General features: G+C 45.1%; 1 protein-coding gene and 1 long non-coding RNA gene across 11 annotated transcripts in view; one reads left to right on the top strand and one right to left on the bottom strand.

Annotated features, from left to right (window-relative positions):
* Positions 1-14,092, top strand: part of SCUBE1 (signal peptide, CUB domain and EGF like domain containing 1) — a 514,482-nt gene that overhangs the window by 465,235 nt on the left and 35,155 nt on the right. For all 10 annotated transcript variants that reach the window (XR_008308378.1, XR_008308379.1, XR_008308377.1 and 7 more), the window contains one exon: positions 3,456-3,608. Coding sequence is in view for 7 of the 10 variants with exons in the window: in XM_053254957.1 (XP_053110932.1) it covers positions 3,456-3,608 (153 nt within the window). In the remaining 3 variants the exon portion in view is untranslated. The remainder of the gene's footprint in view (positions 1-3,455; positions 3,609-14,092) is intronic.
* Positions 7,718-14,092, bottom strand: part of LOC128326981 (uncharacterized) — a 43,006-nt gene continuing 36,631 nt past the window's right edge. The window contains exons 2-3 of the long non-coding RNA XR_008308380.1: positions 8,748-8,945; positions 7,718-7,994 (exon numbers count right to left, since the gene is read on the bottom strand). This is a non-coding gene — a long non-coding RNA (uncharacterized LOC128326981). The remainder of the gene's footprint in view (positions 7,995-8,747; positions 8,946-14,092) is intronic.

Genomic DNA, 14,092 nt, shown 5'->3' on the forward strand with positions numbered 1-14,092 from the left:
TTTGGGGGATTTTTTGAAGTTTTAGATCCACTTTCTGCCCCAAACTGCCCCAAAGTCACTAAAACTTCAAAAATTCTCAAAAAATCAGCCCTTTGTCCAATCCCCCTGAAATTGGGGTGGTAGACTCCACCCATTAGGCACTACCACCCCACCCCACTATTTTGCCCCAGGCCCCACTTTCTGTCCCAATCTGCCCCAAAGACATGAAAATTTCAGAAATTTCCCCAAAATCAGCCCTTTGCCCAATCCCCCTGAAATTGGGGTGGTAGCCTGCACCCATTAGGCACTACCACCCCACCCCACTCCTTTTGCCCAGATCCCATGCTATGCCCCCGAACTTCTCCAAAGTCACTAAAACTTCAACAAATCCCCCAAAATCAACCATGAACCGAATCACCCGAATTTTTCGGGCCCGAAATTCGGGTGATTCGGCTCGTGCCCGAAAAATATCGGGGGACATCGGGGGTGATTCGTTCAGCCCCGAATCACCCGAAATTGCTCATTTCAGGTACAGATCGTTCTGTGCCCGACATTTTTTGCACATCCCTAGCTCCATTATACCTTATGAGGAAAAACCTTAAAGACACGTAAAGTTCAACAATTCACCAAAAATCAGCCCTCTGCCCAAATCCTTTGAAAAAATTCAGGTAGCTTCCTTGCCCCTACCCGGCACTACCACCAACCCCACACTGCTCTAGGCCACCCCTTTCCCCCTGACGTGGAGCAATACACCCTCCATTATACCTAATGGGGGAAAACCTTAAAGACGCTTAAACTTCAACAATTCACCAAAAATCAGCCCTCTGCCCAATCACTCTGCAATTGGGGTGGTAGCCTCCACCCATTAGGCACTACCACCCCACCCCACTCTTTTGGCCCAGATCCCATGTTATGCCCCCAATCTGCCCCAAAGACACTACAAAAATTCACCAAAAATCAGCCCTTTGCCCAATCCATCTGCAATTTGGGTGGTAGCCTCCACCCATTAGGCACTACCACCCCACCCCACTATTTTGCCCCTGGGACCCGAAATTCAAGCAGACGTCACATCAGACCTTTTTGCATTGAAGTCAATGGGAGGCAAAAAGGCGGGAAATTCAAATAGACGTCATTGCTCAAAATGGAGGGGGGGAAGAAGGCCACAAAATGGAGGTCCGAAACATCCGAATATTTCGGATCCGAAACAGGGGTGATTCATTTCAGATCCGAAATTATTTGGGGCTCTTCGGGGGTGATTCGGTTTGGATCCGAATCACCCGAAATTCACTGTTTTGGGTACAGATCGTTCTTGGGCCTAGAGACAAAAAATGAAGATGGCCCCCCTTGCCCCCATCTTCTTTGTTTCCCCCCTCCCCCATATAGGTTTTGCAGAAAAACTGTAAAGACATGATGAAAACAAGATTCTTAGCATGCCCTTTCTTTCCCTTCTATGGATATATTACACCCTCTACATATATAGTATGCATACACTTTCACACACATACTACTTGTGCATGCATATTTCCTTAGCTCAGAAACATTTTTAACAAATAACTGTGATCTGATATATGCATACATACAACTCTAGCAATGTTCCTATCCCTATTTTCCCATTTGTGCACTCTCTCTCGCTCTCTCTCTCTCTCTCGCTCTCGCTCTCTCTCTCTCTCTCACACACACACACACACACACACACACACACAGACTTATCAAAGCTGCTGCAGGGAGACTGGATACAATATGAGGTGAAGTAAAAAAGGACTTTACTTTTGAGAGCTGGCAAAATATGTACACCAAGGGAAACAAAATCAGCCATGTCAGAGGTAGCCCTAAGCTTCCAGACCAGTGCTCCCTGTAATTTTTTTCATCTCTGTGTGGAATGAGTTTTGTTCTGGGTGGCTGTATCAAAGCAGTGTGTGCACATGTGCATTCAGAGTGAGGTCTTCCTGATTCAACCTGAGTGGGATCTAGAATTAACTGAGCGAACATTAAAAAAAACTTGTGAGTGCATGCATGTGCACAACCTTAGAGGGAACAGTGTTCCAGACATAGGAAATAAGAAGCATTGAAAATAACTCAATGCATACTTCTGAGAGGTTTGAAAATTATTTTTTAATGTCTAAAATATCTCTCTTTCTCTGCTATGTATACAATTCTGAGAACTTGTTTGGTTGAAAAACAATTGAATATATATTTAACAACCACCACCACTGACCAGCCAATAAACTTGACCCCACTTGCTCTCTTATTTCCTGCTTTCCTTTCTACAGAGAAGAAAACAACTCATTGCAAGTTCCAAGGGGAAGATCACATGGGTCAGGACTTATTGGAAAGAACTCAATCATTTTAAATCATTTTTTAAAAGTTAAAAATCTCTCATACCAGCACAAACAAGAGCTTGGGGAAGAGACACACCAAGGGAGGCTTTCATTTGGAGATGGGATCTCTCTCTCTCACACACACACATACACTAACACACTGTTCATGAATGTGGGAAGGAGAAAAACACACATTAGCTTCTGAGGAAAGAAATCACATTTACAGGAAAAAAACAGATATGTGTTGTTTGACTTTCCTTTGCCCTTGTGGCCATGCTTCCTCCCTGCTCCCTCACCAACTCTGCACTGAATCGCCAAGCGGGGGAGGAACACAACTCAGGGAGGACCAATCAAAGACAGCTGCTGCTGGGCTGGTTTAACCCTTTCCTTTCTCAGCAGTCGCCATCATCCTCCTGCCTGAAAAAGGAGAAACAGCTCGCTGGCCATGATTGGGAGTCACGCAGCTGGGGGGAGGGGAAGAGAAATGTTGGGGGGGGCAATACACCCTGGCCATGGGTCTGTAGAGCCTTGTGGGACCTTCTGACCCTCTTGGCCTGCGGGCAGTTGTCCCCTATTGCCCAGTGGACCTTACGCCCCTGTTTGGTCATAAATAGGCCAGCTGGCTTAACTTGTTTGTCTGTTCTTCATCCCTTATCAAGGATGTACAGCTGTGGATTAGAGCAACTCTTGAATTGTGGGTGTGCCTTAGCTTTGTAGCAGAGCACATGCTTTGCATACAGAAGATCCCAGGTTTTGTCCCCAGCATCTCCAGTCAAAAAGATCTTAGGTATGAAGGTTAGGTAAGACCCCTTCCTAAGACCATGTAAAACTGCTACCAGTTCTAAACAGCCTTGGGCTAAATGATTCAATGAATCACTTTTATTTATTTATTACATTTATATCCTACTGTTCCTCCAAGGCTGTGAAGTAGGTTAGGCTGAAGGATAAATGACAGGCCCAGCATCACCCAGTGCGTTTCATGGCTAAATGGGAATTTGAACTTGGGTCTCCTCAGTCATAGTCCATTACAGTCTAACCACTATACCAAACTGGCTCCACACTGCTTATATACTGAAAATGAAAAGGTATGAGATATTTGGCACTTTTTGGGAAAGTAAAAATTACTTTTTTCAAAATCTATTTATTTTTATTTTGCAGCTTCACCCACATCAATTACCACTTATGAAACTTGCCAGACTTATGAGAGACCTATAGCATTCACCTCCAGATCACGAAAATTGTGGATTCAGTTCAAATCAAATGAAGGAAATAGTGGCAAAGGATTCCAAGTACCTTATGTGACTTATGATGGTAACATTGATGCCATTTTTCATTTCTCTGATATATGTGAATGAGCAAAGATAACAACTAACTGGCATGGAAGTAGTATAAAGAATAAGAATTAATATAACACTTGTTGGATCTCCTGCCATTATTTTGAAATGCTGATGGCCAAATCTCGCCCCCCCTTCTTTGGACCAGGGGGCCCTTTTGCCCCGGGGAGGGGGGGCTGAACTTCCATACAGTTCAGCAGCTGTATGAAATTATCTTCCATACAAGTATATACATGAGCATTTCATACTATCTGTTTTCTATAAAATGAAAACTTTTCTTTTGTTTCTGACATTGTTTACATTTTTCTTATATTTAAATTTATATTGGATGCTATGGTTGTTTTAAGATTTCACTTTTTGACTGTTTTTAGAGTTGAATGGTTCATACCTATTAATAGGATATATATAAATAAAATACAAAAAATAATTGCAAATTACTTAGAAATATGCCATTTTTGTGACAAGCCACTTATTGAAATAAATGAGACATACCCAGAATAAGACCTGGTGTAGACACAAAGGTCATTTGCATGACCAGCCCTATGGGTAGGGCTGGTCATGTGAAGTGCCAACTCTTTGACCAGGTAGCCTGGGTTTTTTTTTTACCCAAGATTAAAGTGAGGTAGACCTGGAGCCTGAGTGTCCATAGAGCTGGGCAACAGGAGCGCCCAGCAACATGCGCTGTGCTCCTTGCACAGTGCATTGTGGGATGCCAGAGGAAGAAGTCTTCCAGATCCAGTGTGAGCAGCAGTGTAAGGGAAGGCCTCATGCTCACGTGCACGGAGGCAGGTAGGAATCTGCCTCACTGCCAGCCCTCCCCAATTCTCACCTATGTTGGTTGTGTGAATAACCTTACAGCATTTCCTGATGGCTAAGAATCAAGAGTGCTAAGACCATGGCTAAGAATCAAGAGTGTCTTGTGGATTCACTTCTGTGAGAATTCTCCCCCCCCCCCACTCCCGCCGCATTCTTTTGTCTGTGTCAACCATGGCATAATATTACATCTGTACCAATGCTAAAGCTAATCATTCACTGTATGCCAGACTTAAAAAGCTTTGTAACCAGGCTTACAAAGCTGATTTGCAAACCCACTTAAAGATAACCATTGTTAGTATTAAACTTTATGTCGATATAATTCAGACTATGGATAATGCTGGTAAAGGGGAGAATTTGCACAAAAGAGAACATTATGTTCTTCTTCGTGGTCTCTGTTCATCACACTTGGGTTATGCGCCTGTGCACAGCCAAGTTCTGGAGCCTTCCAAAGATTCACCAAATAAGGAAAGAAGAGCGGGAAGACCCAGTCCCCCTGTAGGATAATCCCCACTCTACCTCAGTTTTTCATTGTCCGCCGCTAGAGCAGGATCTGAGAGCTTTCCTCTGCCTTCACCGAATAAACGCAGTGAACATACCTCATACCTCTTTTGTTTTTTCCTTTACTCCTTTTATTCTGTCCTTTTCCTCTGATATATACTTCTAACCATCCATTTTGCGTTTTGTTTTCTTGCAATTAATCCCCCCTCCCGCTTTGGCGGGCCCACAGGACATTGTCTCTTATGGCCACAGCACCTAAAATAACTTTCAAGTGCTGTATTGACTGTGCAGCAAAGATCCCCACCTCGGATGGCCACTCTAAGTACCTTGCCTGCCTTGGGGAAACCCATAGGGTGAATACCTGCTCCATCTGCAGGGGATTCACTAAACAGGCCCGACGCAACAGAGCGTCCCACCTAGGAGCTCTTATGTGGGAGCAGGCACTTCAGGCGAGTTCGGCGGCAGCAGGAGGTAGCCCATGGACTGGGCACCAGACTATGTCTGACGGACTGGTGCCTGTGCCATCTCTTCCCCCAGAGCCCGTATTGGAGCAGGAGCCACAAACCACCATTGAGAGTACCACCCTAGTAGCAGTGATTTCGCTCCCACTACAGCCACCCCTGCTGGGCTTACCACCGCCTCTGCCAGGCTTACCCCCCGTTGCTGTGCAGGGTGAGCCTATGCAAGTTGCGGCATCGGTATCAGCCTCGGGACCAAACCAAGTAACAGCCACTCCACTGAGCACCCTGCTGAGCCTTCCTGCAATGAAGTCTACTCACTCAGCCCCGCCCTCGGTCCCAAAGAAGCAGATCTTGGTATCGAAGGACCAGAAGGAGTCCTCCACTTCTGTATTGTGTACATTGGGGGTGAGTGGCTCAGGCTTGAATACAGGTCTCGAACCACAGGAGCGAGTGCCTAACAAGAAGAAGAGAAAAAACTCCGCGGACACCGAGAGTAGAGGGGACTCTAAAGAGAAGCGGGCGGAGGAGCACGCTCCCAAGAAATGTAAAAGGAAGAAAAAACATGTGCCATGCTCCCTCTCTCCCAGCCCAATCTATTTATCACCTATCCACTCGCAATATGGGGTCTCCTCGGACTCTGAAGCCCCTCTTGAACCCCAACCAGAGCCTGATTCTTTGTTGGAGGAGCATGTAGATCCTTATTCACCTGAACCCTCTACTACCTCCTTGGAGGAGTTGCCCCACAAACCTCAGGACCAAAAGAAGCACTATCGCCTGCCTTATGACAGGTGGAATTATGACCCATACTACTTTGAGAGGGACAGACGCCCTCCTCATTGGATGATGGGTTACTATGGGGATGTGGAGCCTTTGAGCTATTACAGCCATCTGCCCACTTTCCGTCCTGTGAAAGGACATCTTGGAGACTACCCAGGTCGCAAGGGGCAGGGGAATAGGAAGAGAACACACTGAGTCTAGATCTGAGTCGTCATCTGGCCCAGACAGATGCCACAAGAAGCAAAAGAAGAGGCAACCGGCGAAAGCTCACGCTTCACCAGTCCCCGATATTCTTGGGGGTACCCCTCGGTACCCACAGCCATGGGGAGTGCCCCCCGTGCCACCAGTTGCATCTACGGGAGACACACATTCTCCGCTACCATTAGCTACCCCAGTGGTAGCGGTAGAGATGCCGGTGGATGAGATGGAACTGCAACCACCAGTTACCCCAGAGGCCGAGGCAGTGGACAGTGAGACAGAGATTCCAGGGGTGGATGGCTCTTCCTTTGTGGAGATGAAACACTATGCAGAACAGCTGCTCCACATGGCGAGCTCTCTTGGTCTGGACATCTCTGAACAGGGTGCAACAGCTCCAGATTCCATCTTTGAACTGATTCAGCCTCAGACCTCGGGAATAGTAGCTCTCCCTTTAATTCCTACCATTGCCCAAATTATCAAGGCAGCTTGGGAGAAGCCTGCCTCGGTCGCCCCCACCTCGAAGTGCATGTAGGGCATGTATGAAGTGAAGCAACAGAAAGCGCAATAACTCTCCAGACATCTGACCCCAAATTCTGTAGTGGTGGAGTTGGCCCCAACGAGATCCAGGCAATGTCTTTTGACAGCCCCTTTGGACAGGGAGGGCAAGAAACTGGATGCTGTGGGGAGACGCCTTTATTCTACGTCCAGTTTATTGCTTAGAGTGGCGAACCATCAAGCCTACTGGGCTAGATATCAGCATTTCATTTTAGAGAAGCTCACCCCATTTCTTGGCCAACTCCAGAGAGAGGCTGCCACTACCCTTCTCCAGGAGGGCTCCAGGGTGGTGAAGCAACAGTTCCATTCTGCGCACCACTGTGCAGATGGGGGATCCAGAATGATGGCGGCAGCTGTCTCCTTGAGGAGACATGCCTGGCTCCGTGCAACGTTCCTTTCTCAGGAGGCCCGATCCCATATAGAAGACTTGCCATTTGACGGAGAGGCACTTTTTGGGCAGCAGACAGATGACACACTGGAGCGAGTGCAAAAACTCAGATCCACAGCACAATCTATGGGCATATCTTACTCTGCCTCCTCTTCTTCAGCCGTGTCAACTAGGCAGCAGCCATGGCAACGCCAAGGCCAGTATAAGCCTCCAGCCTACCAGTCTGGCTACCAGTCAAAATGACTCTTTACGTCACAACAGTAACAAGTATCAGCAGCATAAGGGCATGGGAGCAAACGCCTACAAGCCATGCTTTCCCAAGTCCAAGCTCTCTTACTCCAAGAGACAATGACTCTGGGGCTTCCAGGCTGTCAAGCCATTACAACACTTGGGCAGCTCAATCAATCAAAGTTTATTACGGTCTATGACCAGCACAACGGGGGGGACGGGGACAATACAATTAAAATATGAATAATTAAAAACAAACAAACAAGTCAACAGTCTAACCCATCAACAATATTATAACTGAAAGGTTATAGAGCAGCACTGGGACTGTTAATTAAAAACTGGCGCACTCTTCGAGCTGCTGCACAAAAGCCCGCCACTTTCCGAGTAATGGCAGGTATGCTGTCCTCAAGCAGGAAAGCCACTTGTTGGCTAGGCGAATTTCCTGGGAAACGAGCCAACAGTGGAGATATTAGTTCTAAACGTAAGTCCCTATAAAAGGAGCAATAAAGCAAAACATGTTCGATTGTTTCAACTTCCCCATCACCACAGGGGCATCACTTGGGCAGCTATCACATCCGATGCCTGGGTGCTAGCTATTATTCGCAATGGCTACCGCATAGACTTCCTTTCGTTGCCTCCTTTTTCGGGGATCAAGAAAACCAGCCTTTCCCCGATATTGCTGGAAGAAATCACCGTTTTGCTTCAGAAAGGAGCCATCAAAGAGATCCATTCAGACTTGGACAGGGGGTTTTATTCAAAGTACTTCACCATCCCCAAGTGGGATGGAGGCCTCAGACCCATCTTAGACCTGAGGGAGGTCAGCTTCTTGGTGCAGTACCAGCGATTTCGCATGTTCACGATCCCAACTATTCTTCACCTTCAGTTCAGTTCAGTTCAGTTCAGTTCAAGCTTTGTTATGGTCAGAGACCAGCATAAAATTACACATTAAATGAAGATAATACTGGAGAAAAGTTACATGTTGATAGAGGTGATTGCAAATATGACAGCAATTGTGAAAAGGCTAGAATTTAAAATAATTGCAATTTAAAAAGAGACAAGCTACTAAAAAGAAACAAGCTACAAAACTAAAACTGCTTGGTTCGCTTCTGTCGATCTAAAGGATGCGTATTTCCATCTGTCAACTACACACTACCATCGTCAGTACCTGAGATTTCGAGTGGGCGGACGTACTTACCAGTACAAGGTCCTCCCGTTTGGCTTGGCGTCCACCCCTCGAGTCTTTACAAAGTGTATGGTGGTGGTGGCAGTGCATCTCAGGCTGCAAGGGGTGATAGTCTTCCCGTATATCAACAACTGGCTGCTGGTGGCCAGCTCCCGCGGCCATCTCACAAAGCATGTGCGCCTCACCCTTCGGCTGCTTCAGTCTCTAGGCCTAGAAGTAAATTTCAAAAAGTCAAAGCTAGAACCATCTCAGAGGCTGGAATTCCTAGGCACCCTTTTAGACTCCAGGGCAGGAAGGGGATACCTTGCTCCACACAGGGTGATCAACCTCAGGGAAGCGGCACTACATTTTTGCCACCGGAAGTGTCACAAGGCCAGGTTGGTGCAGAGGTTCTTGGGCCATATGGCATCGTCCACAGCAGTGCTGCCTCTAGCCCACTTCCACATGCGTCCTTTCCAGGCGTGGTTTTTGGATAATTTCAATCCCCACCGCCATCGTCGGGACAAGTGTCTGCGGCCTCCATGGAACGTGACCGCGTCGGTATGGTGGTGGATGACGTTGGTGCACCTGACGGAAGGTGTGCCTTTTCAGCAACGTTCTCCAAGTCTGTCAATAACAACTGACACCGGGGGGAGGAGCTTAGCTTTGACGGTAGCAGGTTGTGTTTTTCTGAGCTCCTCCACTCTTTAGGTTTTTTCGCCTTTTAACTTTTTAATTTACTAAAAGACTTCTCTTTCCCTTTTCTGGGCGTTTATATCATTGAAGGACCCTCTCAAGGTTTTTGTAAGGGACGTAAGGAGGATTTGGAAGGAGTATTATCAGATTGCAGATTGGCAGTAATGGGGAGGAAACAACCTAAGAAGTCAATTAAACAAGTCAGACAAGCCAAACAAACCAAGTTTTCAGAGAAAATTATACAAGACTCTGGCAGAGCTCATAAATCTTCTAAAATAGACAGCACTGCTGCACAACCAAAGATAGACTCTTTCTATTTACCATCTCAGTCTATAAGTACTTTGAATGTAGAAAACGCAGTGAATGTCGGGGTGGCGTAGAACTCTGATAAGTCAGTTGTGGGTCAGAGGTGGAGTACAACGAGGACTTGTCAAGAACTGAATTGTTTCTGTAATAAATTATCCAACTCCCATTCCAACTTAAATGGTGCGACGGATTTTTTATCTCAACCTATGGATGACTCAGCAAATTCACTCTCTAGTCCTTTAAGGGAAACAACTTTATCTGGAGCTGACGAGGACACTTCTTTAAAAATGCCTAAACATATCATGGAGACCTTGATATATTTATTCCAATGTTTTTCCAAAATACCAATTAAAATGGATTTCTTAGATACAGAAATGAAAAAGTTAACAAATTTCGTTTTAATGAGCAATGCTGATGGTGATAGGTTTTCATACTCTCAGGGTGGTAAACAAGTTGCAGATGCTCATACTCAAACAGGAGTGCAATCTCTAACAATCAATCCAGCGATGCCAATGGAGTGTTCCATCATCTATCAGGAGAATACTATCTCGATGTCATCGGTAAATACTTATCAAGATATAAGCAAGAAATTTCCCAGTCTATATATCAACCAAGATATATTATTTTGGATATTTGCCAAAATTCAATATATTATCAGCGTTGGAACACTAAGGCCAGAATTAGAACTTTGCTCTCCCAGATTCTGTCCTTTCCTATACAAGCTGTAGATTTGATCTTTTTTTCAGGACTAAAATCATTTAAATCTCATACGCTTACATTACTGTTCAGGTTCGATCTTGCCTTAATTCCACAATCTTTGGTAAGAATCATTTAGCTGAATGGGAGATATTCCCCAGAAGGGTTATCGGGACATTCTTGAATATTCCTGACGACCCAGAGGATTTACATATACATTGCTGCTGAAAAGTTCAAGAGGGGTTCTCAGAATATATGAAATCCATAGTCATCCCCAACGAATGGTACGAGTGGATTAGAGAGCAAGATAAAATAAGTAATTGCTGGAACCTCAAACGTTTTAAAAAATTCTTCATAGTAAAACTGAAAGCTGATAACATTGGAGTGCTGAGCTCTCTAACGAAGTCCATGGAAAGATTCAAAAATAGAAGATAGCAGAAAATAAGCAAAAATTGACAATAAAAAAGCCATAGATCTGACAAACTCACAGCTGTAGTCATCTCAGAGATTTATTAGAAGAAAGTAGATAGGAATATATATTTCAAGGTCATCCTTAACGAGGCTGGTGGAAACCTCTCCCGTTCAGCCTGTTGCTTGAAGCAGAAAGGTCTCTCCCGGGGGGGGGGGGTTGTCCAGAGTCCTCCAGACTTTCTCAAGCCTGGAATCTCCCCAGACTCCCCTCCTCTCGGAGGGGGGAAGCAAAGCTCTGCATGCATTCCAGTCTTCATATTGATAATGAATGAAGAGGAGAGCTGGTCTTGTGGAAGCAAGCATGGCTTGTCCCCATAGCTAAGCAGGGTCTGCCCTGGTCGCATATGAATGGGAGACTTGATGTGTGAGCATTGCAAGATATTCCCCTCAGGGGATGAGCAGAAGGTTTCAAGTTCCCTCCCTGGCTTCTCCAAGATAGGGCTGAGAGAAATTCCTGCCTGCAACCTTGGAGAAGCTGCTGCCAGTCTGTGAAGACAATACTGAGCTAGATAGACCAATGGTCTGACTCAGTATATGGCAGTTTCCTGTGTTCCTATAATGAAGATAATTAGACCAAACGGGAGTAAAAACTCCTGAGAGCTTAGTTGGGGGCTTCCTTCCAGGATGCCATATTTGCTCTCTTGGGGTTCGATATTTTGATACTCCAAGAGACCTGGGCTTTGGATGATATTGCTTTTGATGGCTTTCATGTGTTATGTACTCATGCTTCTTCGAGTTAGAAAGGTGGCAGGGCAAAAGGTGGTTTGGCTGTAATGATTACCACCTCTATGCAAGCAAATATAACCCCCCTGCCCTTTCATGCCTATTGGGTTCTGGCAGTTCTTTTGCAATTTGGGCTCACCCAAGTTATTCTGATTAATATTTATTTACCTCCTATGCTTAAGCATTCACAGATAAAACAACTATGGCATGAGTTACAAAGCTTTATAGAGGGCTGTTTGGGAACTTATCTCTTGGCACACCTTCTTATAGGAGGTGATTTCAATGCTAGAATGTGGCAGGATGATGTCACTCTACATAGGGCTTTTAACGCTGTCCCTCTAGATGATATTGGTAATTCCTTTCCCCCCTCTAGGCTGGCCAAGGATGTGAAGTGCAATCTGGCCAGCCTGTTGGCCAACTGCAATAATTTGTATATTCTTAACGGAGTAATTAAAGGTGACCGCCCAGCAGAATTCACCTATTGGTCAGGGTGGAGTCTACTATCTATTACTGGCTTATTTCTGACACTATAACCAATTGGGTGAAACAGTTGACAGTCATGCCGAGACCTGATAGTGATCATCTCCCCCTGATTTTAAAGCTTACTGTACCATCTGGAAGGATTCATCTTGAGGACCACTTTCCTATTGATATCTCTTTGGAAACAGGTGGAGTGCGAGTTAGGTGGAATGTTAAGTGGGCACAGTCAATGCATAAGTTGCTATGGTCTGATAGGATGATGAGTACCCGTGAGGAGCTTTTGGGTGCTGCTATAGGCCCCTCAGTTTTAAATAATTATACCACCTTGATTCAGTATGTACAGGACCATCTCAGTCAGACAGGACTCATTCCTTATCCTGGGCTAGATCCAGGAGTCTGTCTGTCCGCCAAAAAGTAATTGATGACTACCTTCAGATTGTTTCAATTGGACACTCAGAGTGTAACAGCAGTGAGTTTGGTGGTAGCGAAGAGAAAATATAAAGGCCTTCTTAAAGTTTTTTTTTTAAAGGGAGAACTTCATGGAAGTGCCTTATGGGGACAGCCAAGGGGACAAATTCTACTCTTTTTTGGCAAATTGTTAATGACCATCATTATGCTCGTCTATGTCTTAACTGTCAGATTCCCATGGTGGCCTGGGTGGCCCACTTTAGAGCCCTTTATGGGTCAGAGGAGTTGTCTCCAGCAGTGCTGTTGTTTGATGTCAGCTCTCTTCCTAATTGGCCTCCTGTCACTGTGACCGAGGCTGTGAGTCTTATAAATGGCTTGAAAGTGGATAGGGGCCCTGGTATTGATATTATATCTCCTGAAATTATTAAATCTAATGTAGACTGGTGGGCACTGGTTCTTGCTGCTCTTTTTACTTATATAGACTCTACTGGCCATATACCTCATGACTGGGGTACTGCAATTGTTCTACCCATTTTCAAGAAGGGGGAGAAGAATGTTCCATCTAATTATCACCCTATATCCTTATTAAGTGTTGTGAGCAAGCTCTATGCCAAGCACCTTCTTTGGAAACTGCATGACTGGATGGAAAAGCATGGCATACTGGGTGATGAACAGGCCGGTTTCAGATCAGGGTGCTCAGTTATAGACCATGTATTAACCCTTCGTCATTTAGTTGATAAATATGGCAGCAAGCCCAGGTTTTCCTTGTATGTTGCATTTATTGATTTTAAATCGGCTTTCGATTCTATTTCAAGGTCCACCTTATGGGAAAAGCTTGCTCAAACTAACATTGATAGATGGCTTCTCTTTTTAATGTGTCACCTACATGAAAATTCCAACATAAGGGTAAGATGTAACCCTAAAGGATCCCTGTCTCAATCAATTTCTACCAACAAAGGAGTTAGGCAGGGGTGTATCTTAACACCCTCACTGTTTAATCTTTATGTTAACTATTTAGCAGCCAACTTAATGGATCCAGGGTTTCATCCTCCAACCACTGCAGGAGTTGGAATTTCACTTCTTCTTTATGCAACCGATGCAGCAATCATGGCTAGAACCCCTGTTGGGCTTAGGAGAGCTCTTAGGCAGTTGGGTTGCTATTGCAGGGATAATCATTTAATTATTAACTATCAGACGTCTAAGGTCATGGTTTTTGCTAGAAGGCCTAGAGTGTTGCATTGGTCCATTGAGTACCAGTGACTCAACCAGGTCAACATTTATTTATTTATTTATTTATTTATAATTTATTTTTTACATTTTATATCCCGCTCTTCCTCCAAGGAGGCTAGAACTGTGTACTACATACTTACGTTTCTCCTCACAACAACCCTGTGAAGTAGGTTAGGCTGAGAGAGAAGTGACTGGTCCACAGTCATGCAGCAAGTATCATGGCTAAATGGGGATTTGAACTCGGGTCTCCCTGATCCTAGTCCAGCACTCTAACCACTACACCATGCTGGCTCTACAAGTATCTTGGTGTGATTCTTCATGCCCGAGGGTCTTGGAAGGCCCACATGGACCATGTAGCTCAATTGGCA

This window comes from Hemicordylus capensis, chromosome 5, assembly GCF_027244095.1.
Source record: "Hemicordylus capensis ecotype Gifberg chromosome 5, rHemCap1.1.pri, whole genome shotgun sequence".
Classification (NCBI taxonomy): Eukaryota; Metazoa; Chordata; class Lepidosauria; order Squamata; family Cordylidae; genus Hemicordylus; species Hemicordylus capensis.